At 41.2% G+C, this 27,660-nt stretch overlaps 1 protein-coding gene and 1 pseudogene across 5 annotated transcripts in view; both read left to right on the top strand.

The window, feature by feature from the left end:
• Positions 1-24,760, top strand: part of RHOBTB1 (Rho related BTB domain containing 1) — a 75,641-nt gene extending 50,881 nt beyond the window's left edge. For 4 of the 5 annotated variants that reach the window (XM_043925175.1, XM_043925173.1, XM_043925174.1 and 1 more), the window contains 7 exons: positions 2,904-3,089; positions 8,292-9,271; positions 11,434-11,552; positions 17,385-17,535; positions 19,216-19,304; positions 21,963-22,068; positions 22,579-24,760. In XM_043925175.1, the coding sequence (XP_043781110.1) occupies positions 2,904-3,089; positions 8,292-9,271; positions 11,434-11,552; positions 17,385-17,535; positions 19,216-19,304; positions 21,963-22,068; positions 22,579-22,748 (1,801 nt within the window). In that variant the 3' untranslated portion in view covers positions 22,749-24,760. Of the gene's footprint in view, positions 1-2,903; positions 3,090-8,291; positions 9,272-11,433; positions 11,553-11,785; positions 14,682-17,384; positions 17,536-19,215; positions 19,305-21,962; positions 22,069-22,578 lie in introns of those variants that run through there. The other variant, XM_043925176.1, reaches the window with a different exon arrangement.
• The window catches only part of LOC122709216, a 62,641-nt pseudogene continuing 58,616 nt past the window's right edge, over positions 23,636-27,660 (top strand).

The following is a 27,660-nucleotide window of genomic DNA, read 5'->3' as shown; positions in this document are numbered from 1 at the left end:
TCATGTCAGACATTGAACAGTCTCTCCCCAGGAATGAATGTTTTGATTAAAAGTTATTTACTATCTGAAGCTCCTTGGAATTCTGCCTAAAGCTGGAGATATTCTTAGCTGCAGGTTTTGTGCCTTCAACTAGATAGGAAAATGGCTCAAAATCTAGAGGGAATAAATGGCATTCTCAAAATAGTTACTTGGTTGTATAGGTGTTTATATCATAGAGGACACAGATATGTTGAAATTTAGGAATTAGAAAAGAATGCTGGGGGAGGAGGAATGTGTTAGTGCAGCATCTTTCTGCAGCCCTGTCCCTACATCCATTGATCCTCAGGCTTTTGCTTAAAATCAGTTTTAGGACACTGCATTTATACAGCAGGACTTAACACAAAGATTCTGTATAATCTGTATGGCATGTTTCTTAACTTGAATTGGTATTTAAATCAAGAAGGGTTAAAGACATTTAAGCAGGTTGGTAGATCAAATATGATTTAATTTTTTATCTGCTTCCAATGTAAAATCATGGGGACAGATTCTCATAGCATCTAAATGTTCATTTAAAAAATTTTTTTTAGAAAAAGGATAACTTCATTTCAAGGATGCAAATAGGATTTTGACTCAATAAGTTATTTTCGCTTCAGAGGTAGTGTTGCTCTCAGTACAACCTCTTCTCTTTAACCATCATCCTTTTGAAGCAAAATGTTTACAGAGCATTGAATTATTTTTCCAGCTTTCCAACAGCATTTCATGCACTGAGATATTGATGTGACATAGTTAGAAATTGGGCCCTCCGGACCTGTATTGTGCAATGGCATTGTGCTGTTATCATCGGGAGATTCCATTTTTTCCAACCCCCAGGGTCCTGTCTGTACTTGTTTACAGGTCATCTGGATAGCAACTAGTATATGTTCAATGGCAGGAGTGTTAGCACGGTAACCTTGGCAACCGAGCTAGCTCTGATTTCAAAACCTCACATGCTGTATCATAAAATTAGATAACAGAATTGACATTTTGCTACATGTCTGTCATATAAATTAAGCTCTGAGAATGATTCCCTTTATAGCAGTGTGCCTTAATATGGAAATAGAAGGTACGAATTAGAACAATTTTATTACATGTATATATATACTATTCCACATTTATGTGCTGGATATAGTTCTTCAATTCTTTCTGTATGATTTTGAACCTCAGATATTGCCATATTACTCTCACTGTGCTGGAATTCTTGGCGGCTTCATTTTATGATTGGGATGAAGCTTATAGCAGAGCTGTATCAGATATCCTATAGAAATAGTATTATGAATAATAGAAGACTCTGCTCCTAAAAAATGTAAAATTCAAAGCGTTCTTGACTTTACTGGATACCGTTATTTATGCGGATTAGAAGTAAGACTGTGCACAGAATATTCTACTAACTAAATCAGAATCCCAAAGACAAGACATGCTTCCCTTTCGTTTATATAGTTATGCATATTTTTACACACATTATATTTTCCAGTGCCCAGGAATCTTTGATAAGCTCTTTATTTCAAGGACATTTTAAACATGCAGATTAATACACTCATCTGCTTTGAGTCCTAGGTCCTCCTTTATAATTTGTAAATATTTTAATGTCAGGATTTTTCTATTGGTTGTGGTCTGGTGCAGTTTTTCTTGGATATAAATTTAAAGACTCAACTTGTGAATTACATTTAATGTAAGCACCCTGCAGTTTGCTGCATTGCAAATGATTATTTTTAGAAATTTTATGGTTGCCTGGATATATTTGTTTGTCTTCATTGATATGTAGGGAGAAAAGCTCATTAATGATTTAAAAAGAAGGTGTTTTGATTCATCAACTTCATTCTTCTCATTACATAAATAATAAAGGCAATAAATTAACATCTAATAAAGTTATGTTTATTTCTGAATATAACTGCAAAACAGTCTTGAATCCTTGGGTATAACTTTTTCTGTTCTTTATATTTTTCTGCCTCCATGTTTCCAATGTCATCATTCTGCATATTTTAACCTAGAAAGATGGTTTATAATTCTTATTAAAGATCCCTTCTAGCAGTTATCTATCAAACACCATAATTGAATAACTGTTTTGTAAAACAGTTCTTTGGCTTCTAGAATGGTAAGTCATTATATAAAACATGGAAGATTCTTATGTCACAACTGACTACAAAGCAATTTTCCTTTTTCCATATACCTGCTATGTGTCATATATAACATTTGATAAATCTGCTTCCAACATTTTCTCATCTTATTAGCCATCCAGCTAACTCTGGCTAGTTTTTTGTTAAATACTACCTTCTTACCTTATACCTAGCAAAAAGTGGAAATTCCTGCAAAAATAGGACTTTTTCTTTTCAGAAACAGATTAAGTGGTTGTGCTGTCTACATTTGTGCTTAAGGGTGAAGAAGGGCGGAAATCCTTCTGTGTATTTGCCGACCCTGTACAGCAAATACCTGTTACGTTTTCTGTATTGTTTAAACTGTTTGCTTTATCTCATTGAGTCATCATCACCTTTCTGTTTATACTGGTAAATGGTAGTTTTTATTATTTTCTTTTATCTTGAAACTATTTCTTGTGATGAACAGAAATAGTTCAGCATGTGGTGGTTCCAGGACTGAGGCCAGTTTGGGTAACCATCTATCCTGTGAAATAACTTCATCCAAAACTTTTCAATGCCTAGGCCTCCTGCAGTGCAACATGGACATGAACTCAGGCTATGTGGGTGCTGGAATGTGGGGGCTTAATGGGCTGTTTGCATGACTCCAAGATGTATTTTAATATCTGGTCTTTTTTTTTTTTTAATTGTGAAATGATGTGGCATTTGATGGATGGGGAAGGGGAGGAATCCTAATGATCGAAGAGAAAATAAAAGTGAAAAAGCAATACAGCTTCTTTTGTGATTTCCTTGTAGGTCCGATGTTGTGGTCCTCTGTTTTTCGATCGCTAATCCCAATTCCCTAAATCATGTGAAAACCATGTGGTATCAAGAAATCAAGCACTTTTGCCCTCGCACACCTGTTGTTCTAGTTGGCTGCCAGCTAGATCTCCGCTATGCTGATCTTGAAGCTGTTAATAGAGCCAGACGCCCTTTAGCAAGGTAAGCCAAGGGACTCCGTGTGCCATTTAAATTAAAATTTAGAGGTAGCAGATGTCTTTGGAGCCTTGGGTTCTGTTCTTCAGTGGCTCTGAGATCCCATCAATCAGTCTGAATGCTTTAAGTTAGCTTGTTAATCGTGAGGACGGGATGTGTCCTGACCCCTCTCATGTTCACCATTACCTCTTCTGTAAAAAAGTTTACTTACTTTTTTAATTGTTGGAAAATTGCTTTACAGTTTTGTGTTGGTTTCTGCCATACAATGATGCAAATGAATCGTGTGTGTGTGTGTGTGTGTGTGTGTGTGTGTGTGTGTATTCCGTCCCTCCTGACCCTCCCTCCCCTTCCCACATCCCATCCCTCTAGGTCATCACAGAGTGCCAGGCTGCACTCCCTGTGTTATTTAGCAACCTCCCATTATCTATCTGTCTTACACATGGTAGTGTATATGTGTTAATGCTACTTTCTCAATTCATCCTGCCTTCACCTTCTCCCACTGTGTCCAAAAGTCTGTTCTCTGCTAGGTTCATCAGTACTATATGCGTATGCATTAATATACAATACTTGTTTTTCTCTTTCTGACTTATTTCACTCTGTATAAGAGGCTCTAGGGTTATCTACCTCACTACAACTGACTCAGATATGTTCCTTTTTATGGCTAAGTAATACTCCATTGTATAAATATACCACAACTTCTTTATCCATTCATGTGGAGATAGACATCTAGGTTGTTTTCATGTCCTGGCTGCAAATGAAGCGACTGACAAAGGGTTAATCTCCAAAATCTATTAGCAGTTCATACAGTTCAATATCAGAAAAACAAATAACCCAATCAAAAAATGGGCAGAAGACATAAACAGACTTTTCTCCAAGGAGCACATCACTTCAGTTCAGTCTCTCAGTCGTGTCCAACTCTTTGTGACCCCATGAACTGCAGCATGCCAGGCTTCCCTGTCCATCGCCAACTCCTGGAGTTTACCCAAACTCATGCCCATTGAGTCGGTGATGCCATCCAACCATCTCATCCTCTGTCATCACCTTCTTCTCCCGCCTTCAGTCTTCCCCAGCATCAGGGTCTTTTCAAATGAGTCAGCTCTTCACATCAGGTGACCAAAGTATTGGAGTTTCAGCTTCAGCATCAGTCCTTCTGATGAATATTCAGTACTGATTTCCTTTAGGATGGACTGGTTGGATGTCCTTGCAGTCCAAGGGACTCTCAAAATTCTTCTCCAACACCACAATTCAAAAGCATCAATTCTCCTGCGCTTAGCTTTCTTTGTAGTCCAACTCTCACATCCATACATAACTACTGGAAAAACAGTAGCTTTGGCTAAACAGACCTTTGTTGGTAAAGTAATGTCTCTGCTTTTTAATATGCTGTCGAGGTTGGTCATAACGTTTCTTCCAAGGAGTAAGCGTCTTTTAATTTCATGGCTGCAGTCACCATCTGCAGTGATTTTGGAGCCTAAAAAAATAGTCAGCCACTGTTTCCACTGGTTTCCCATCTATTTGCCATGAGGTGATGGGATCAGATGCCATGACCTTAGTTTTCTGAATGTTGAGCTTTAAGCCAACTTTTTCACTCTCCTCTTTCATTTTCATCAAGAGGCTCTTTAGTTCTTCTTCACTTTTTGCCATAAGGGTGGTGTCATCTGCATATCTGAGGTTATTGATATTTCTCCCAGCAATCTTGATTCCAGCTTGTGCTTCATCTAGCCTAGCGTTTCTCATGATGTACTCTGCATATAAGTTAAATAAGCAGGGTGACAGTAAATATTCTTGACGTACTCCTTTTCCTATTTGGAACCAATCTGTTGTTCCATGTCCAGTTCTAACTGTTGCTTCCTGACCTGCATACAGATGAAAGAAGACATACAAGTGGCCAATAAACACATGAAAAGATGCTCAACATTGCTCATTATTAGAGAAATGCAAATCAAAAGTACAATGAGGTATCACCTCACGCCAGTCAGAATGGTCATCAAAAAAAAAAAAATCTATAAACAATAAATGCTGGAGAGGATGTGAAGAAAAGGGAACCCACCTGCACTGTTGGTAGGAATGTAAACTGACACAGCCATTACGGAAAACAGTATGGAGATTCCTTTAAAAACTAGCAGTAAATCATCTGACCCAGAAATCCCACTTGGGCATATACCCTGAGAAAACCACAATTCTAAAAGACACATGTATCCCAATGTTCATTTCACTGTCACCTCTTAGTCAGGAATCCATTTTTGTAAAATGGTTGGCCAGAGCTTAAAGTGAGTTCTCTAATTAGGATATGGTGTATAAAATTGCTTTGGGGCCTTCCCTGGCAGTCCAGTGGTTAAGAGTCAGCTCCCAATGCAAGAGGGGCTGGTTTGATTCCTGGTTGGGGAACTAAGATCCTGTATGTTGCCAAGTACAGCCAAAAAAATAAGTAAGCACTTTGAACTTGGTGAAGTGTTAAACAAAATGTTAGTTACTCATAATAATGTCTTTTTGGAAATTAAGATTTATAATAAAGGTAAGTGAAATTCATGTCTGGATAGTCATGTATGGATGTGAGAGTTGGACCATATAGAAAGATGAGCACCAAAGAATTGATGCTTTTGAACTGTGGTGTTGGAGAAGACTCTTGAGAGTCCCTTGGACTGCAGGGAGATCCAACCAGTCCATCCTAAAGGAGATCAGTCCTGAATATACACTGGAAGGACTGATGCTGAAGCTGAAATTCCAATACTTCAGCCACCTGTTGCAAAGAGCTGACTCATTTGTAAAGACCCTGATCCTGAGAAAGATTGAAGGTGGGAGGAGAAGGGGACGAGAGAGGATGAGATGGTTGAATGGCATCACTGACTCAATGGACATGAGTTTGAGTAAGCTCCAGGAGTTGGTGATAAGAGAGGGAAGCCTGGCATGCTGCAGTCCATGGGGTTTCAAAGAATCAGACATGACTGAGCAACTGAACTGAACTGAACTGAACTGAAGTGAAATTCAGAGCCACCATCTATGATTCTTGGCCCCAGGAACATCAAATTCATGCAAACACTCATATCCAAGTATTTTTAACCTCATTTTCCTCCATCCGACTTCTTAGAGTATTTCATTCCTGAGGTGGCCATGCCCAGTTTTTAAAGATTATATAGACCTATGGTTAAAAATAGCAATACTGCTTTTTAAATGGCTCTCTGGTGGTGTTATTTTTAGAGTGTCACACATTTAAAATACAGCTTGAAAGAGGATTTGTTTCCATCTATATAAAATGTGGATACCAATCTTGGGAGGAATAAAAGTTTGTTTAAAACATGTACTCCTACAATATTCTTGCTAAAAACAATTGTATATGTGTTTTATGCTTAACTCTGTTTTTTGCTGGTGAACATAGCTTTTCCCAAAATGTTGATATTACTGCCTTCCTTCCAGGTAGTAGGTACTTTGCCTTAATAAGCTTATTATAAAATTTTATATGGACATAAGTTTTTATGCTCTCACAGCAAAAGGAAATGGTACTTTGTCAAGATAATTTCTGATGTTCTAGGTACATCTTGGATAAATGTCCTGAAAACATTTCATGTTCCTTCTATTCTTAAATACATGAACTAGAAACTGAACATTATAAGCCACGCAGAAGGAAAGAGGCCTCCTGGCAAATGAGAGACTAGCCCCAGGCCTCAAAACTTTCTGTGTCAAAGGTTAGGATACTCGGGCCTCACACCCTGCATGTGTGGAGACCTGAAGGAGAGTTACAGAGCTCCAGGGCACAGTCCTTTCCATAGACAATGCTGAGGTTTCATGAAGGAGGTGGTATCTGAGCTAAGTCTCAAAGAGATTTATCCATTAGTTATCCACCAAAAGCCCATAGGAGCAAAGCTTGAAGTTAACCTTTCTTTTCTGCACTTCACTTCCACCTCTGCAACTCCATGCAGTTTTCCCTGTTTTCCATCTAGATCCTCAAATCCAAATTCTACCCAGTATTACCTTATTTCTCCTAAGACCTGTCCCTGTCACACACACATCACCCTTGGTCCTGTACACCAGATATTTTATTTAGGAAGATCATCTCCAAAGAGTGCATCTCAGAATCAAGTATGTGTTTGTGAAGAATATAATGACACATCCTATCTTGCCTGCGTTCTGGAATTCATCTGTGTCTTGATCACGGTTATACCGTAATTACAGCACTATTCTGCCAATACCAATTCCAGAAGCTTGCCTTCTTGGGGGTTGATTAGACTGTAAAAGGGCCTTGTGTGCCAGTCTAAAGGGTATAGACTTTATTCCCTGGGCTCTATGGAACCAGAGGAAATTTTAAAGAATTACAGCTAAGTCACACTTGTAGTACATAAGGAATTTTTGTGTAACAGTGAATGCTGTGAGCTAAAATGTGGAAAATTCTGAAGAAAGATGAGTTAAGAGGCTAATGTACTAATCCAGGCAAAAGATGATGGCCTGATTGAAGAGGGGAAGAGAAAGGGTGAGATGTGAAAGAAGGTTCACAAAACTAATAGAGGAGACCTAGGTGAGCTGTTGGACATGGATCATTTAGCCTAGAACTAAGGAGTTCTGGACTCTGACTGCTTAGTAAAGTGCTCTCAGTGACTTTAAAGTGTGACCTTAAGACATTTCCCAAGTGGAAAGGACCTTTAAAGTTTCTGCCTGTTTCTTCAGGATACAGAACGAAAACAGCATCCATAGGGATACTGGGAGGCCCAAGTGAGAAAATGAACATGGTATCCTTTTTAAATTGTAAAGCAAAATGTAAGCATAAGGGAAAAATGATGAAAATGATGCTGATTGTGGCAATAATGATGGTTATCAGCTAACACTGATCAAGCACTCACTGTGGATCAGGTACTATGCTAGGCAAATTATCTCATTTAAATCTTTCAGTCATCTTTTAAGATGCAAGTACTTGCTATTATTCTTCCCATTTTACAGATGGGAAAACTGAGAAAAACGTTAAGTAACTTACCCAGGAACAAACAGCTGCTGAAATGGCTGATGCTTGAGTTATTGTCGTTACTACTGAAAGCATTTTTTCCCCTGCCGTCATAAGTCCTTTGTATTTGAAAGATTTGAGGTTGGTAGGAGATTTTTCAAGAGTCTAGTTAAAAGTCTGAATAGGATTTTAAATGTATAATTCAATTAGGTGCTTAGATAGGCCCTGATTACTATTTTTTTTCCTGAAATAAGACTGATGTTAAAAATATTCTATTTCAGGCCCATAAAGAGAGGGGATATTCTGCCCCCAGAAAAAGGCCGAGAGGTTGCAAAGGAGCTGGGTATACCCTACTATGAAACAAGCGTGTTTGACCAGTTTGGCATCAAAGACGTGTTTGACAATGCAATCCGAGCGGCGCTCATTTCCCGACGGCACTTGCAGTTCTGGAAATCCCACCTGAAGAAAGTCCAGAAACCTTTACTTCAGGCACCGTTCCTACCTCCAAAAGCGCCCCCGCCGGTCATCAAAGTTCCAGAATGTCCCTCCACAGGGACGAACGAAGCTGCCTGTTTACTGGACAATCCTCTGTGTGCCGACGTCCTCTTCATCCTCCAGGACCAGGAGCAGATCTTTGCACACCGAATTTACCTCGCTACCTCCTCTTCCAAGTTTTATGATCTTTTTTTAATGGACTGTGAAGAAACCCCCCACTGGAGTGAAGGAGCTTGTGAGAGAGAGAAGCAAGGCAGGGATCCCCAGGGGTGGGCGCAGAGTCTTGACCCAGATGAGGAAAGGGAAGAGGGCACCCCAAGGACGCCTCAGGCTGATCAGTGGACCCCCTCGAGCCAGAACCTGTCCCAACAGGAGACCCTGGGGCTGGAAGCCGAGAACTTGGTGGCAGAGACACAGACCCTGTTGGACTGGAGTAAAGGGTTCATTGGCATGCACAAGGAGATGCAGGTCAACCCCATCTCAAAGCGGCTGGGCCCCATGACCGTGGTCAGGATGGACGCGTCCGTCCAGCCAGGCCCTTTCCGGACCCTGCTCCAGTTTCTCTATACGGGGCAACTGGATGAAAAGGAAAAAGATCTGGTGGGCCTGGCTCAGATCGCAGAGGTCCTAGAGATGTTTGATTTGCGGATGATGGTGGAAAACATCATGAACAAGGAAGCCTTCATGAACCAAGAGATTACGAAAGCGTTTCACGTCCGGAAAGCCAATCGGATAAAAGAGTGTCTTAGCAAGGGGACATTCTCAGGTGAGCGGGTCCAATGGCAAAGCCGTCAGTACCTTTGGTTGTGTTTTATCAAACATTAGCCAAACATGAGGAGGAGGAGATAACGGTGTGTAAGTACTTTTCCCCCATGTACCTAAGTTACATGTGTTCACCTATTTCATTCTCATCACACTTAAAGGTAAAATATGATGATCCCCATTTTGCAGATGGGGAAACTGAGGGGCAGGGAGGTTAGGTAACTGGCCTATGGTTTATACTGGCAGTCAGTGGTGGAGCCAGGATTTCAATGCAAGCTGCCTCCTAAAGCCCCATGGTGTCATAGTGCTTCTCAAAGGTAGGTCAGGCTACCCCTGAGCCTGAGCCAATCAGCTCAGTACTCATAGTTGCCCTTCAGGATTCCTTCCCTGATATTTTCTACTCACCATTTAGCATGCACCCATGACAAAAATCAGCAGCCTTTGGTCCCAGGGTCGCTGAGGTCCTTGAGGCCATTTTGGTGACCATCTGGAAAGGGTCCCCTCTGGAAAGCCTCATCAGTTTCTCTCCCTTCTCCTTTGGATTCTCACCATCTTGTGCCCTGCTCGTCTAGATGCTTTTTGTCCCTTCATTGTCTTTGATAACTGCGCCAAGGGTTGCCCACAGCACCCTTACCTAATTGCTTAAGCATCCTGATAACCTGTATCTAAGATGGGTGACTGGCCCATGCTTATCCTATCTCATAGGCTTGTGCTATTTTTGTTCTGTAATTGTTCTCTCTGTGTATGTTTCATTGTAAAAATTTGACTCCTTGACTTCCATTATTATATAGATATTTCTGGTTTTGTCTTCATCTTTCATAATTCCTGTCATCAAAATATGCATTTAATAACTAGTAGCTGAATCTGTTAATTAATTTTAAAACTTTGAGTAATATTTACTCCAAACATTGACGATCATGGTAGAGAGAGAGTCTTGAAAGTTAATGAAAAGCAATGTTACAAAGATTTACCTGCAGTAAATGAAACAATGGACCTTAAGTGAAATTGATGAACTCTCCTTTTCCTTACTAGAGAGGGATAGTAACCAAACACAGAGTGGGAGCCTCAACTGGATTCTTTTTATTTAAAAAAAAAAAAAACTATAAAATACAGTTGGGAGTAATTAGAAAAAAATGGACATGAACTAGATAATGGATGATATTAAGGAATTATTGCTGATTTTCTTAAGAGTTATAATGGTATAGTTATCTAGGAGAATCTTATTTTTAGAAAATTCTGGGCAAAGTAGTTAGGAGTGCATTCAGTTCAGTCACTCAGCCGCATCTGACTCTTTGCAACCCCATGAATCGCAGCACACCAGGCCTCCCTGTCCATCACCAGCTCCCGGAGTTTACTCAAACTCATGTCCATTGAGTCAGTGATGCCATCCAGCCATCTCATCCTCTGTCATCACCTTCTTCTCCCACCTTTAATCTTTCCCAGCATCAGGGTCTTTTCCAATGAGTCAGTTCTTCACATCAGGTGGCCAGCATATTGGAGTTTCAGCTTCAGCCTCAGTCCTTCCTATGAATATTCAGGACTGATTTCCTTTAGGATGGACTGGTTGGATCTCCTTGCTCTCCAAAGGACTCCCAAAAGTCTTGTCCAACACCACAGTTCAAAAGCATCAATTCTTCAGCGGTCAACTTTCTTTATAGTCCAACTTTCACGTTCATACATGACTACTGGAAAAACCATAGCTTTGACTAGACGGACCATTGTTGGCAAAGTAATGTCTCTGCTTTTTAATATGCTGTCTAGGTTGGCCATAACTTTTCTTGAAGTATGCTGTTTAAAAATGTCTACACACATTTTATATAGCTAAGGCAAACGTGACAAAATTAAGCATGTGATAAACCAGTTACTGTTTTATTATTCTTTCTACTGTTCTCCATGTTGAAACTTTTCTTAATAAGGAAAGAATATTCCTCTCCTTTATGTTGCTTTATGGTTCAGAATATTTGTGTTGTGACCTTGTGTATAATTTTAAATGCTTACTCCTTAAATCCTTGGAGGACAGGGAGAGAATTGGTGTCCAAGGTGGGGGTAGACACCACATCAGTGGTTAAGGGTATGAAAGAGAGATGAGAGACTAGGCGGATGGATGTGGATGGAACCCCTGGCAAGGCTGGCTCACAGGCTTGTGCTTCCTCCATCCTTGGGCAGATGTGACATTTAAGTTGGACGATGGAGCCATCAGTGCCCACAAACCGCTGCTGATCTGTAGCTGCAAGTGGATGGCTGCCATGTTCGGGGGGTCATTTGTCGAAAGCGCCAACAGTGAGGTAGGTGCCTTCCAAAAAGCCCAAGCGGCATCTTAATGAATATGCATGTGTATTTATATTAGAAAGTGTTGCCAGAGGACTTTGATTCTTTAACTGCCAACTTGGAAGACTTTTTTAGGCAATGCTTGAGTATCAGGTCACCCTCTTTCCATAATTCTGCAATTATGAGAAGCCTGTTGTTCATTTGCTATGTGTGAGCCCCTAAGTCCCCCTGTATCCTTTCATCCTCACAGTGCTCCTCATCCCTGAAAACATGTACAGCTATATTTTTTAACAAATGTCACCAGTCACTATCAAAATCCCCTCAAAGAGGAGCACACTGTCTTCTAGAAGTTGAAGACGGTGGAAAGTGTCTTCAGTCACTTAAACCTGGGCTTGACTCTGCCAACAACAGATGAGGGATCTTAAAAAGCCACCTTCCTGTGCCTCAATCTCCTTATCCTAAAGGTGAGCGATGTGCTAGGTCATGCTCAAGGGCCCCTTGATCTAATAGTCCCTGAGGTTCTCTCCCCTAACGTGTCTCAACTCTAGGGTTTGTCACCTCTAGGGAAACAGAGATGGGGCAAAGGGTCTCTCAGAGTACTTGTTACATCTAGAAGAAGCCACTGGGTCACTTGCCAAATGCCGGCCCTGTCTCCAAAAAGGGATGTTATTAGAGCAGAGCAAGCAGCATCTTGGAGACCTTGTATCTCCACCTCTTCACAAGCTGTTGAAAAAGAAAGAAAAATTCCCTTCAAGCATTTCTAACTTGTGTCTAGAGGTAGACATTTTTTGTTGAGTTTTGCAAATATTTCTTACCCATCTTTTAAAAATATATATGGGGACACCCCATCAAGCTTATTGTCCCTACTGGGCTTATTTTTGCTTATCTCAACATCTCTCCAAACTTTTAACAGAAACACAGAAAACAGTAACTAACTTCGAAGGGGAGCCCTCACCCCAGAAATCTGAGCACTCCCTTTGTGACCCAGGAGCCTGCATTTGTATCCCCAAGTAGGGAAACAGAATCCTGTAATCACAGGCCAGGATGGCTGGCTGTCAGTAGGCCACCCTCCTGCTTTCAGAACAGACTGCAGCTGCTCCTAAACCAACCCCCAGCCTAAGACTGTCTGCTGTCGGGGGAAAAGATGTTAGAATTATCCTGATGACCTCTTCTGATGTCTGCCAGCCTTTGTAAACCAGGAGGTCCTCATCTGCAGCTAAATGAAGTCTTTCCTCTGCCATCAAAGGTGTCTGGGAGCATCATTAACTAAGACCACAGCAACTGGTAGAGGCTACCCAGTGAAGGGACTGTGGGGCTCAGATCCCCGACTCCTCTGCGTACAAGCTGTTTGGCCTTGGGCCAGTGATCACCTTTCTGAGCTCCAGCATCCCTATCTGGAAAATGTGACCATAACCCGTAATGTGGTTGCGAGGTGTGAGAGTCAGTACCCATGAAGCACCTTGTAAGCACTAAATGCAAAATGATGTCAGCCTTATATGGATGCTGGCAGCATTGATGATATTCTTTCCCTCTTCTTCAAGAAAACTGGGGGACGCTGCCAATTAATAAAACCTCATCCAACTGGCACAGCACCAACTTCAGTAATCTCTCGAGATAAAAGAGCCCCAAGACTCGCTTCCCCTCTTTTGCCAACTTGCTGAAGCATGTGCCCTAGGGTACCTGCTTATCACCTGGCAGAGAGCAGTTGATCGAGGTCCAGGGCCCAGGCACAAAGAGACACTGTCAGAGCTGACCTCACTGATGCTAATCCCCTTTATCCCTTCTCAGGATGGATTGTAATTGTCTCCAGATTAAAATGTGCAGGAGAGGTGACTAAAACAGAAACTTGGCGGCCAATGTGAATGCACACGGGTCTGGTCGCGTCACAGCCTCTCTCTGGGGTGGCGTCTGTTTAGCATCGCCCTGCCCACCCCCCTCCCCACCTCAAGGACAAGGTCGCTCACCACTTAGAACTGCAGCTGAGCCTAATACAGATGTGTAGTTTCAATGCAGCTCAAAACACAAAAGCCATGGAACCAAGCTACCAAAAGTCTATACCAAGACGCCTAATATATGAAGAATGATGTGAGCTGCAGATACGTCCACTCTTTCCCACCCCTTCTCATGACTTCCAGGGTACACGGAAGTGTTCTGTTATACACGGTTATGACTTCTAGTCTCAGTGTGACCTTGGGCAAGAGACCAACTCTCTTTAGACCTGTGTCCTCACCTCTAAAATGGGGATCACAAGAGAACCATCTCCAAAGGGCAGGTCAGGCATGAACGTATGTGTGTAAAGCATCAGATTTGGTGCATGAAACGTACAAAGGCTCAAGCAATGTTGATGACTATATTCCTGGAGGAGTCTTGTTAAATTGTTTCCATGAGGAGTTCAAGGTCTCTGTCCCTCAACAGTCCTCAGGTAACAAGCCACCAGGTCCCTTCCTAAACTAGCAGTGTGTGGTAGAGGTGGTTATGGGGGTAAGAAGAAGTACTTGGGTGAAGTCTCAATAAATGTTCTATGGTTAATTTAGGCCTGTATATGCATGGGCCTGTGCTTTCCAGGCCACCTTTTTACTCTTTATTGTTTTGTGAAAATCTGACGTCCCCCACAAAATCCAACTTTTTTTTTTTTTTGCATTAATAGAATTCACATGCATATACAGAAAGGAATAAAATATGCCCACTGATGTTCTTTTAACTTTTTTTGTCATTTAATATTTAAGACACTGTATTTTACTTCTATTTTTCTCATTACTTTTAATGTAGCAGTAAGCATAATTCTCTCCCCAGAGGTACTCAGCAAGTGGTTCATTAAAAATGCATGCCCATGTTGTAGTAAGCAATGCTCTGGATCTAGAATACTTTCTCGTTCTCTATGAGACCGTCTCTAATTATAAGCCCAATAGTCTGAGCTGATCTTTGCAATTAAATTTTTAAACCAGCTAAACTGGAATATGGGTCATTGCTAAGGGTAGCATTGTATTCTTATCTTTTTAAAAGCTACATTCAGCAGGTAGGGCACAATGTTTTTAATTCCATTTGTTTTATTTATATTATTTTTTAAAGTTCTATAAAAATGGTCTCTCTGTTGCTACTCAGTTTATTAGTAATGTTGAAATCACAGGGAAAAAAACAACAGTGAGGAAAAAAAAAGTGCGTGTTCTAAAAATGTTGTTTATTTTCATTTGCTGGTTACTTCCGAGGATCCCTAACATTATTTGCCAAAAAGAGCCATTGCTTTTAAAAATAAAAGTGTTAGTGTTATATTAAACATGAAGGAAACAGTAGGTCATAGATGCTTACAAATGTCAGAATGCTCTGAAGACATTGGGAGTGTTGGGGCAGGGCTGCTTCCTGGAATCTATCATCTCCTGAGGCCAAAAATAATTTCTTTTTATTTAGGATGTCCATTTTGCCATTACTTAGAACACAGTCAGAAAAAATTACTTCAGTCATCTGAGTATCTTCAGAGTCCATAATCTTAGTGAAGGAAAAGCTTTAGATGTCATCTATTCCAAATCTCTCCCATGTCACAGATGAGGAAACTAAGGTTCAGAGATGGTGAATAATTTGTTAAAGGTCACACAGCATTTTAGCAACACATCTCTGGGCCTTCCCCAGCCCCTTACCCTGTCCTTCAGGTTAGTTTTTCAGAAACATCCTCATCCCTGAAGGAGCAGGTATTCACAGGAAGCCCTGGGACTTTATTTATAATTACTAACACTTCAGAGCACTTAGCACTTCATAAAATATATATTTTTTACTATCACAATGGCCCCAATTTTAAAGTTTCACAACTTAATTAATTTTCAATTATTTAAAAATTGTGCTAATCCAAACACCATTCTAGAGAAATCAAATTTCGCCATATGTAATTTGCCATGTTTTCCATATGCTGAAAGTTCATGTCTATATAAGTGCTTGTGTACATAAATGTTTATCCACACAAATACAACTGTGTTAGATTTACTGGAATAGCAGTTAATTACAATACAATGGCTTCTGTATTTTAAAATGATATCAGAAATAGTTTCTACTTGCCAGGTTTTATTTATTATTGTAAAAGTTATGCTAAAAATTTGAAACTATCACACTTGTCAAGTCATTGATGAGTAGTAATCCACGCAGCTTATTAATAGAATCACAATTATTCTCACTGTGTCTGAGAGAGGAAGAGTAATTTTCATAATATTTCTAGGAATTTTTCTGGGCTCTCTCTTTGATACACCTAGGGAAAGCTCTGTCCGAAAGGATATTCCCTCTCTGAGATGGTTGGTGGCTATGCAGGAAAATTATATAAGTGGTTGCTATAGCTTAAACAATTGCAACCACACCACCAGAAGACTGAAGTGGCCACAAGCCCCTTGAAGATTGTGGAGACAATTTATAAACAAATATATGTACACACACAGACATATACATACACACACATATATATACACAAATATAGAGACATTAAAATATATAATATAGATGTAATCATATATAACATACAGATATAATCATGCCATACATAAATGTAATCATAAATGTAATTTTTGTACCAGAATTAAGAAGTCTATAACTGTTTATACTTTTGAACTCAGAAATCTAATTCTTGAAAACTTAGTGAGATACAGTGCTGTGTTATAGCTTTCCTCCTTACCATGAAGGGTTTCCAGTTCTGCACAGGAGTTCTGAACACAGACTTTAGAATCTCATTTCCTGGGTTCAAATATCAGTCCCAGCTTCCTAGCTCTGCAACCCTGGACACCAGACTTAACCTCCCTGCACCTCCATTCACTTATCTGTAAAATGGCAAAAAGTAGTCTCTCCTTCCTAGGGAGGATATAAGGATCAAAATATAATGCATGTGGAGAGCTTATTAGCACAGTACCTTGTGCATAGGAGGCCTTCTATTAGGTTAATTCTTATCATCATTCCAATAGCAAGTACTCGTGGCCCCATTCTCTATGATGCCAGGGCACGTCTCGTGGAGTTAGAAACCTCAGATGAAGAACAGCTGCTATAACGTGTATATCCTTGTTGATCCAGGCCCAGCCATTCAGAACTCGACTTCCCAGGCAGTCCCAGGCTCCTCAGCAGACTCTACTTTGTATGAATATGCACAACTACTACAGGTGTTCAGGAGGAAGACTAGCAGGATCCTCCAGGGAACAATCTCTTACCCAGCCATTCCCCAAGATGTCCCAAGTCCAGCTTTCTCTAGATTCTCTGCATCTACTGATACCTGATAATCTTCCAGTAGTTCCAAATCTGTGTGGTTGTGCCACAGGAAAAATAAAGTGTGTATATCATGCTAACATATACTTTTTTTATTTTTTTATTGATGTATAGTTGATTTCATGCTAGCTTTTATTGATAGAACGTTGGGAGTCGAGCCAGTCACTGTGGCAACTAGGATGGTTGCTCATCGTCTTCTTTTGACATCTTAGAGAGCTGGGCTGTATTGTGTGTCAGCCGCAGCGCGGTCTGCAGCTCCCCCCAGCACCTGTCATGTTGCTAGGAGATTTCTTTCCCCACAATAGAGTATTATAAGGTACTTGGCAAGGAGGACCTATAATGTCATCATACATTTACAGCCCATTTGTCTGATTTATAAGCCCAAATAGCTATTTAAAAATTCCAAATCAGGCTTTGTCAGGCAGCCCCACTCTTTTGTCATCCACAAGTCAAACTGTTATGTTTACAGCTGTAAATAGTGAGTGACTTCACACAGCCTCAGAGCAGGTGTCCCAGACTTGCCAATAATGAATCACACGGCGGGGATATTTACAAGCAGTATAGCCTGAAAATGTGCCCACTGCTTTCTTCAGCAGAACTTACCTTTTCAAATAACATTTCAGGTGTATCTCCCAAACATAAACAAGATGTCAATGCAGGCAGTACTGGATTATCTCTATACTAAGCAGTTGTCACCTAACTTGGACCTGGACCCACTGGAACTAATTGCCTTGGCAAACAGATTTTGCCTGCCACACTTGGTTGCACTTGCAGGTAAGGCTGATGATTCAGGGCCATGCGGTATCTGACTGTCATATTTTTCAAAATGACATTTAAGCAAAAATAATACTTCCAGGGAATAAAAATTAAATTTTTATCACCCAACATAGGACTGTCTTGTACAGGGTGATATGAACTGATCAAATGTATCAAACAGCCCCAGTTCAATTCAGCAACTGTTTTTTTAAGCACCTACTTTGTATAGGTCCTGCTGATACATATAGAAGGCAATAGTTAAGAACATAGGCTACAGATCCAGATCACTTGGGTTCAGATCTTGGCTCCACTATTTACTGGCTAGATGACTTCATACTTGATTTAATTACTCTGTGTCTCAGCTTTCTCTCTCTCTTTAAAATGAGGATAATGATATTCTACCACAGAGTTGTTATGAAGATTAAATGAGTTAAGAGATTTTATATATATATAAAGAGAGAGAGTCCTTAGAACAGTGTCTGGCACCTAGTAAGCATTATGTAAGTGGTTTTCTTAAAGCTATTTTAGAAAATGTTCTGACATTGTCAAGATCATTTTGGGAAAAAGAGAAAAAAGGGAGACTTGATTTAACTTCACAGAACCTTATGTATCATTTCTAGATTTGTTCAGTTGGTAAGCCAAAGCAGATCTAAATAAGATATATGCTTTCAAATACCCTTTTCTTGAATTTAAACCTTCTGTTTCATTTACCAAAGTTGTTGATTAGCAGTAAGGGTGCTACATTTAGTTGACTCTTGTTAACCACGAAAGCAGGATAGTGCCTGTTTTGTTCACTGGCATATCCTCTGTACACAGAGAAGTGCCTGAGCAAAGGAGGTTCTCAGTAAAAGTCTGTTGAAGCATTAAATGAAAATGAAGGTATGAACAAACCAACCAGCCACATCTGCCCTTGACTTCCTGACAGTATCTTTAGAAAAAAAAAGATTTATTTCTCTGCACTCCAAGTTTCTACCATGTTCAGCCAACTGGAGATCAAAGTTTTCTCCTCACCTTCTTTCTTCACCAGCTGGATAATAAGAAATAGTATTGCTATTCCTTTTTTTGGAGGGGTGGGGGGGCCACACTAAGAGGTTGAACAATATGTCCCTTGTCTGCTGCTGCTGAGACACACATACGCATTAGCAGTTTTAATTCCCCATCTGGACTCATTACTGGTAACCTCTCCACAGTCTGAGAATATTGAGAATTGGAGTGATATGAGTGAGGAAACCATCAAGCAGGAAGATACAAGAGTCTAGAGGATTCTAGGCAGGTCCTAGCCTGCCCAGAGCATCACTCTCAAACAGAACTTTCTGCAATCATAGAGACTTTCTGTATCCGCGTTGGCCGGTACACGTGACCACTGAGCACTTAAATGTGGCTACTGTGGGGCTGAGAACCTGAGTTTTTTATTTTGTTTAACTTTAATTAAGTTTAAATAGTCTCTGGTGGCCAGTAGTTACATACTGGACAGAGGTGGTCTGCAGGACTCGGGCTGTTTCAGAAGGGCTAACAAGTGTCCCCAGAGTCTTCCGTGCACTGACTCGAGCCACGACTCGCCATGCTGAAAGGCCACACATCAGAGAGGGCCCTTGATTCAGTTCACATGGAACTGTGTCCCCCTACCTCCTCCCCTCGTAGATGACCCCAGACGGCAGCCTCCAGGCACTAACATCTCCTGCTCCCTCTTCTCCCCAGAACAGCACGCCGTTCAGGAGCTGACCAAAGCCGCCATGAGTGGTGTGGGCATTGATGGGGAAGTTCTCTCTTACTTGGAATTGGCCCAGGTTTGTAGCAATTTGTCTTTCACCTTTTCAGTGTATTCAACCAGTTCATTTAACGCTGATAAAACATTCCACTGTTGCATCTGAACAAATAAAGATGTCACCACTGAGTCACAGAAGCCCCCTGCTGTGTGCAGCAGAAAAGATCTGAGAGTTTTAAGTTTCATGCACTGTTCACCCTGCTGGGCTTCACTTGAAAAAACAACAAGGACCCTGCCCCCACACCAGCCCCTTTGCGCCCTGCCCCTCCAGAGGCAGCAGCTTCATGTGTGGGAGAACAGCTCAGGGCATGGGAGGGGAAGGTTCTTGTCTCTTTTTTGAATTCTCAGACATGCATTGGCTGAGATCAGACAGTTTCTAGAATTCCATGAAGTACAGGGTTGCCTCCCATCTCACTGCAGCTCTCCTGGTTTTCCTTTTTTTTTACATCAGCACTCCTTACTGTTGATGTTGTGATTCCATATCCCAGCACACACTGCCCTCTTCCTCTAGAGAGGGTCAGAGATCAGTCTTGGCTTTATCTCTATGTAATTTATGTAAGACACAAAGCTAAATGCTGCCTCCATTTCCTCATCGGTTGGAAATGGGGATGGTAATTCACCCTCTGTCAACCTTACTGATTATTTTGAGAAACAACTAGGAGAGAACGTTTCAGAGCATCAAAGAGGGGAAATCCTCTCATAATACAAGGCACATAGGCGGAGTTATCTAATCCCTGACCTAGACTTACAGGCCATGAGTTTACACTCTGAAGGAACTAAGAATAAATTCTTCAGACTTTCCTGTGACCTATTGGATTTGGTTTTCTTTGTTCCCTGTCTTGGTTAGGGCAGTGGTTTACTAAATCTTACATCAGGCACTTCAAATCGGAATTTGTCAACCGAGGAAGAGAAGGAGGCAGGCCTTTATCACATGTTCCTCAGGCCACTCTGACTGTAGCCCTGAGAGATGTTTAAGAGGGGAAAATGTGGATCAGGACTTCACAGCAACCTGCTCTTCCTGACTCAACATGCAACAAGGATTTGTTATTTCCTCCTCTTCTACCAGGCACCACCTTAGATAAAAGGACATGTAGATTCTCTGCGCTTGGGGCCATCATAGGCCCCTGAGAGAAACAGACCCAAGCACAAATGACTAAAATCCAGTGTGAAAAACAGCCTCAGAGAGGTTACAAGTTAAAACAGAGCAGACATCAACTGCAGTGAAACCAGCACTGACTGTCCACGTTTGGAACTTGGGGGTGTTTTGACACAGGACTAGGGGAGAAATTAAGACTTGTGCCCCTCCATAAGTATTCCTCCTGGAGAGCCATCAAATGACCCAGAATCTCATATAGGCCAGCCCGATGGAGGTAATATAGCAGTTGTGTCTATCTTTTCACTTTCTGTTCTCACCCTGTCCCCTCCCCTGACCAACACATAATCCAGGAAGGAAATAGAATCATTCCTGCTAAGCTCTGAAAAGCCTTGGAGGAGGCATTTAGGATGGAGCCTCCAGTATCTTAGCTCATTCGTTAGACTCTAACCCAGGGATGCACTGGTAAGTATTTAACTATCAGCTTGGGGATAGCAGAGACCCTGATCTGTTGCACTTTCCAGTCTCCATGGTGTAAACACCCCACCTGCCCAACTTTTAACAACTCAAAGTCACTGAGCTCAGAGTAGCAAAGAGCTGCACCCAGTGACGCTCTTGAGCAGGTACTAGCCAACTCCAACACAGCACTACTCTAATGTGACTTTCAGGGAGAAATCTACTATCAAGAGACGTTGGACGCACTGGCTAAAATTGTCTGTCCTGCCGGGCTTGTGATCTGCAGAGAGTTTCTTGAATTAGTTTCTGGGGACGTTGGCTTTTCTTTTGGCCTCTGTTCAGGGCGTTGACAGGGGCCTCAGAGGAAGCATGCTGTGGGTTTCAGGGGTTCAGCTGTTCAAAGAAGCATCAAGAGTAACAAACAATAGAATGGATGTCCGAAAGAGGCCTAGACCGAAAGAGTGAGGGACGTGAGAGACCTTCCAAATTTGGGGACAAGATGGGGAGTTAACTATGGATTTTTGTGTATCAGGTCTTTCGCAGACACAGATACCTCAGCTGCCATGGTCCTGTCCTGTGCATCTTCTCAGAAAGGAGAGAGTGCATGGAGTGTCTGGCTCCCTCCTTCCCTGCCCACATCGCCTGCTCTTCTTATGTAACCAAAAGGACAGGTATAGGACAGTCACACATGCCACAGTCTCCTCTTTCAGATCACTGGCCCCAGCCAGCTGAGCTCTGACATGTGACGCGGAGGATTCTGTTGCCGAGGCTTCCTTAAACAGAGATGACATCGCTGCTATCTGCTACAGGCTGGTGCCTTCCAGAGGCCATGACCACTTATCATTAGAGGGCAGGTGTGAGGGTAGGGGGAGAGAGGCAAGGCAGACTTTAAACTCCTGATACAGTGATTATTTTTAGTGCACATATCCCAGAGGTGAGAGGAGGATGCCAAACACTTGCATGTGGCTGGTGTGGAAACCGTGGCCAAAGTCAAAACACTAGTCAAAACAGCAGGTTTCTGAATTAGTCATCTGGGCCTTTTATTTCTTTGACCCCTACCATGACTTTATTTCTTTGTAGTCCCACTTGAGAAAATAGAGGTCTGACCCCCTTTTGGTCACTTCCCTGCAGTTTCACAATGCCCATCAGTTGGCCGCCTGGTGTTTGCACCACATCTGCACCAACTACAACAGTGTTTGTTCGAAGTTCCGCAAGGAAATCAAATCAAAATCTGCAGGTAAGGCTGTGTGGTCCCCATCTGTCCAGTTCTCATCACCTGTGACTGAAGGGTTTCCCTTCACTGCCATTGAGAAGGAACACGGACAGCCCCCAGCTCATGGAGAATTGCTTGTGGCCACATGGCAGTCACAGATTCATGTGACGTGCATGACCCAAGGAATTGTATGTTGGAAATCCTCTCTGGAGAACTTCATGGCTAGGGGGATTTGTGTGGAGATGGGTGGGAGAGGGGTTGTTCAGGGTGCCCTGCTGCAGAGCAAGCAGAGATTATTGGTTCACCCTTGTCCGGGAAGGCAAAAGGACCTGGGTTCAGGCTCTCTGTGTCCAGCTGTGTAATGTTAGGCAAGTGATTCCACCTTTTATGAAACTTTAGTGTCATAATCTGCCACTGGCCCTACTCAGCATCCCTGCCCATTGGTTAATTGAGAGGATGCACATGATAATCGTCTCAGAGAAGCCTAAGCACAGAACCTAGCAGGTATCGTCATCTGCATCTTTTCTTCCCCAGACAACCAGGAATACTTTGAGAGGCACCGCTGGCCTCCCGTGTGGTACCTGAAGGAAGAAGACCACTACCAGCGCGTGAAAAGGGAAAGAGAGAAGGAAGACATTGCACTAAATAAACATCACTCGAGAAGAAAGTGGTGCTTCTGGAATTCATCTCCAGCAGTCGCCTGAGGCGGAAGAGGAAAAAAAACCAGAAATCTGACACACCACTCTTAAAAGCACTACTGTAAAATTAGTCTTATTTTTAGAGATAACATGTAGTTCAGGTTTCAGGCACTGATCTTCCTCCACTTTTGTGCATTTATCTTTGTTGGGATCAAAGCACAAGCTCACCATCCATGAGCCTGGACAAAAAGGGAAGTTGACGCTCACTGCATTCCTTAAACTTATATGTATATTTTTTGTTAGAAGGCTTAATAAACTTTAGTCTGTTATCTCATTTCTTTTTATACAAAGGAAAAAAAAATCCAGCTTTCATGTTTCGAATTCCAAATTGGAAAATATTTTTATATGGTCTCTTGTAAATGAAAATACTGTGTATTACTTTATTTTACAGGCCACACATTAACCATGAAGTCGCCCTGCGATTCTCTTTGCCCACGTAACCACCGAGCATTATTACTTAATTAGAGGGATATCCTTTTGTCATGAAGTGAAGGGTTGGAATGAAATTCCCCAAAGTACAATTTAGGGAGTGTTTCATCTTTGTTCTGCCGAATAACATCGGTATAATTACCAAGTCAACTCCAAGAATCTGTATTTACAATATTTACTGTGTAAGTGCTAGTAATTATATGGTTATATGTGCCATGTAAAATATAGTGATATCAAATCTTCTGTTGTTTAAAATGTCTAGATTTAAGAGGATAATCTTTATAATCATTAGAAGGGCTTATTAAATCCCAGCATTATCCAGGGCAAACTCTCTGGTGGACCTGAATACAAAAGATACCACAAGAGCGCTGGTGTTTGGATTGCTATATGAAGATGTCCGTCTCTCAGTGTTCCTTGATCTTGCCATGTTTCTGCATGCAGTTTTGCTACTGACTTGAATCGAGATGGGCAAGGGTAAGGGTCCCCGGACTCTGTCCCCTCATCTGCAGACTTGTCACATCTCCCCACCAGAAACAGGCTTCCTCAGGTCTCTCACCTGCGGCCAACTTCACTTTGTAAGACCCATGTTTTTAACTCTTCCCAGGGAAAATTCACGTTGCTGCAGAAGTAGACCAAGGCAGACCACCCACCCCTGCTGAAATTCAGTGGGAGGGCCTGTGAAGGCACAGAGCTGGAGGCTGGGTCGTCTAAGGTCACTGCATTCTCCAACGCAGACGGGAATTTTACTCCAAGAGTCTAGGAAATGGTGCTATTGTGAGTTCTGACCCTTTGTCATTCTGAGTTTTCAGTGTTAAAATAGAAAGTATTGAGCAGGGGGGCTTTTGAGAGGCCATCAATCACTGCTTCTCTGTAAATTAAAATGTTACAGCACTCACACAGAGCATTTTAAGGCCACAGTTCCATACCTGTTTTGGGATGTTGTGTGGTGGAGGCTTGGGCTTATTCTGTTCAGAGGTCAATTTACTGATACTAAAAGCTGTTGATTTGTTTTTCCTAGCTTTCAGAAGTTGGAAAAGAGACAGTTGAGCCCAAACTCCAATGTTAACAACCAAATATATTTGAAAATCTATCCAGATTACAGATAAGCACTTATTGCTGGCAGTGGATACATACCAGTTAGCAAAATTGGGAGAGGCCCAGAAATGTTATCACTCTCTCATGACAAAGGACTGGGCATTAGAGTAGGGAAGGATGGGATGATTGTAAACGCATCTACCTTAGTTTTGGGTCAGTAGGTTGTAAGTCATGAATGGAAGGAGAAAGGAGACAGAATGAGAGGAAGAATCAGCATATATCCCATCATAGAATGATAGAAGTCGAGTTTTCAATGAATAGTCAGAGTTGAATTTATACAACCAAAGCTCCAATGTGATTGTAATCTTGCCAAAATGTAATGGACATGTAAATGAACCTGGGGTATAAGCAATAATATCCACTAGTGTTATCAGCTACTGTAACCAAGTGGCTGGTTCATTTGGTTGATGCTGATTATGGCCTTTACCCATGGTGGTTTGTTTTGTTTTGTTTTTTATTTCACAAAAAGCCAATAAAATTGTTTAGCTATAAAATGCCTCCAGTTTTTTGTTTGTTTGTTTTTTCTCTAAGGACTACTATCATTATTGTGTGTATAATTTTCATTGCTTTTTAAAAGAACTATCAAAGCTTTAAGGGTGCTGGGTCATGGGGTATGTGTGCTTCAAGAACAAAGCAGCTTGAATGACTGTCATCTTTGTCTTTAGTACTGCCAGCAGATTGTAATACTATGATGTAAATGAGGAGTCTGGCTCTTTGATTTTGGCTAATATGGTTATGTCATTAGACATGGTACAGTTTTGGAAAAAAACAAAAATATCTCCACCCTAATGGATTTGTTTTAATCTGATTTTGGGCAATTCTACCAGCAATTAAGTCAAAGTTTTCATTGGTGGACTCATGAAGAAGAGTCTTCTTTGGAAGCAGATCTGAGAAAGCCTTTGGAAAAATTTAAAATTAATCTCTGAACTTCTAGGTAGTATGTTTGCCCAATCTCAGAAGGAAGAAGGGTCTCCAATGAGGTCTCAAGGGGGATTTTCTGAGTAGCAAATGCCCCATGAAAGGAGTTAACAACTATAAAATATAACTGCATGAAGAAGACAGTTTCCAATACATTTGCACACCCTTTTAAAGGTGGGTGGTCCAGACCAGGCACCTTTTATCTAATACATGCCAGTGAGGTCTTCCCTCTAGAAAATCTTGGTCTAAGTTTCTGGCAAACCGTTAAGGATTTCAGCAACCCTGTATCAGCATTCTAGGAACCACAAATTTTACTGGTTTAGCAGTAACTCAAGTATTTTCATTGTAGACATTCACAAGCAAGAATTCTATGCTCCTAAGATTTTTTTCCCACTTGCTTCCATTGTATGGTATATCAGTTGTCAAAGTTCAGTTTTTCATCACTGTGACATTGGCTAAGCAGAATAAATTCTACTAGTCAGAGGGAAAAGAACAAAGTGAATTCTGAATTTGGAAATGTACAAGTGCAGTATTTCTGAAATGAACCCTTTTCTGCAAGCTGATTTATCAGGCTTTTTCTTAGAGAAATACATATGGTGTGTCTTTAATTGGATGCTAGGGGGCAAGTAGCAATAATTCCTCTTTTCTAGAGGAATATAACTATTGCATAAAAGATGTACAGTTAAAAGTTAGCCAGGGAGAATGTATCTGTGTTGTGTGTATATGTTTGTGTATAAGTAATCAAGAAGCAACATAAAGGGGAAAATGGCTAAAGATAATTTTAAAAAATAAAGAGAGAAGGAGGAAGGAACTGATCAGATCCATGGAAGTTGAATTAAGCATTATGAGCTTTGAATGTACCTCTTTCTTCCAAAGTGCTAATTTATGAAATTATTCAATATCTCATGATTTAATTTATTTTCAGATACAGACTTTGCTCTACTGAATTTCCAGTTAGGAGGCAGATGATGTATGCACCATGGAAATGCATTGGTGTGTCAACCCTGCTGACCTGTCAGGAGAAGCCATGTTTCTCCTTTCAGCTGCGTTTGTAAATCTCACTCTGTGCTGCTAGTGTCTTTAAGTTGGATATTTTTACTTAAGCCATTTAGATGCAAGATTTTTCACTGGGTTCACGTGCAGGTGCCTCATCAGTTAGACTTCTACAGACTACAGTCTACAAAATATGGAAATAATTTGGGAGCAGATAACTCTTGGGTAGAAACAAATCAATCATAAGTTGTACATGCACAGACATGAACGTGTTAGAAACAACATTAGGAGACAAGAAGTGACTTGCCAGCAACTCACTCCTGTTGCTTCAGGAACAGAACATCTTCATGACATGTATTTCCAGTAGAATGTAGATGAAATGGGTGATTCCCAAATGTGGCCCTATGGAAAGAGGAGGTAAATTCTTGTAGATGTTGCTTACAGGCAATCAATGAGAAAGAACTTGAGTCATATCCCTCTGCATGGATGCCAACCAAAGTTTGGGCATTTTTTTGTTCCCTCCCTATCTGATAAAAATAAACATCCTTTTGATTCAATGATTCATAATAGTCCCAGTTGGAGGGATAATACCTATGGAATGTTAAGATCAACTGTTGTGTGAAGAGACACACAACCATTCTAAGCTGTAGTTGTCTAAAAAAAGTGGAAATGGATTTCATTGAGTTTTTGGTGCAGATTAAATGAGATGATTTGGCACAGTGCCTGGCATGTAGTTATCACTTAGTACTCAGCACATCAAATACCCAGGTGAGAAATCCAAGAGAAGAGACAACTCTGCAAGTTACAAAAGGGAACAAAGATGTCTTGTCCTGCATTTCTCTTAAACCATATGCCAACTTGGCTTCTTAGTGCTCCATGACAGTGATGAAAGAATTAGAAAATTAAGAGTCATGGCAAGAGAAAAAGCAGATGGTGGGAGGATAGGGAAGAGTATAGCTCTTTCCAAGAAGACATTGTCCCCACCGTTCTACCCTTCTCTCCATGGAATAAGGGCTAAACCACCCTAAGGTGGCTTCCCTAGTGGCTCAGTTGGTAAAGAATCTGCCTGCAATACAAGAGACCTGGGTTCGATTCCTGGGTCAGGAAGATCCCCTGGAGAAGGAAATAGCAACCCACTCCAGTACTCTTGCCTGGAGAATTCCATGGACAGAGAAGCCAGGCAGGCTACAGTCCATGGAATGGAAAAGAACTGGACACAACTGTGCAACTAACTTTCACTTTTCACCCTAAAGTGAAACTTGACTGAGCCTCTGATACACATCAAGCTTTTTCCTATTTATTGCTCTTCAATCATTTTTTAAATTTTTCCTGAAGCTTGGAAAGGTTAAGAAGGAGTTTACTTAACCAGACTCCTCAGTGTTCTTCAGTGCTTGGCATTATCATCTTCAGCAGTCTCCTTTATTTTCCATACTTTCTTTCATTTCTTCCATAATATCCACTCCTATACTGTGTTTGATATATG

This window comes from Cervus elaphus, chromosome 15 (assembly GCF_910594005.1).
Source record: "Cervus elaphus chromosome 15, mCerEla1.1, whole genome shotgun sequence".
Lineage (NCBI taxonomy): Eukaryota > Metazoa > Chordata > Mammalia > Artiodactyla > Cervidae > Cervus > Cervus elaphus.
Note: the sequence above shows the minus strand (reverse complement) of the source record. Positions and strands in the feature narration are given on the sequence as shown.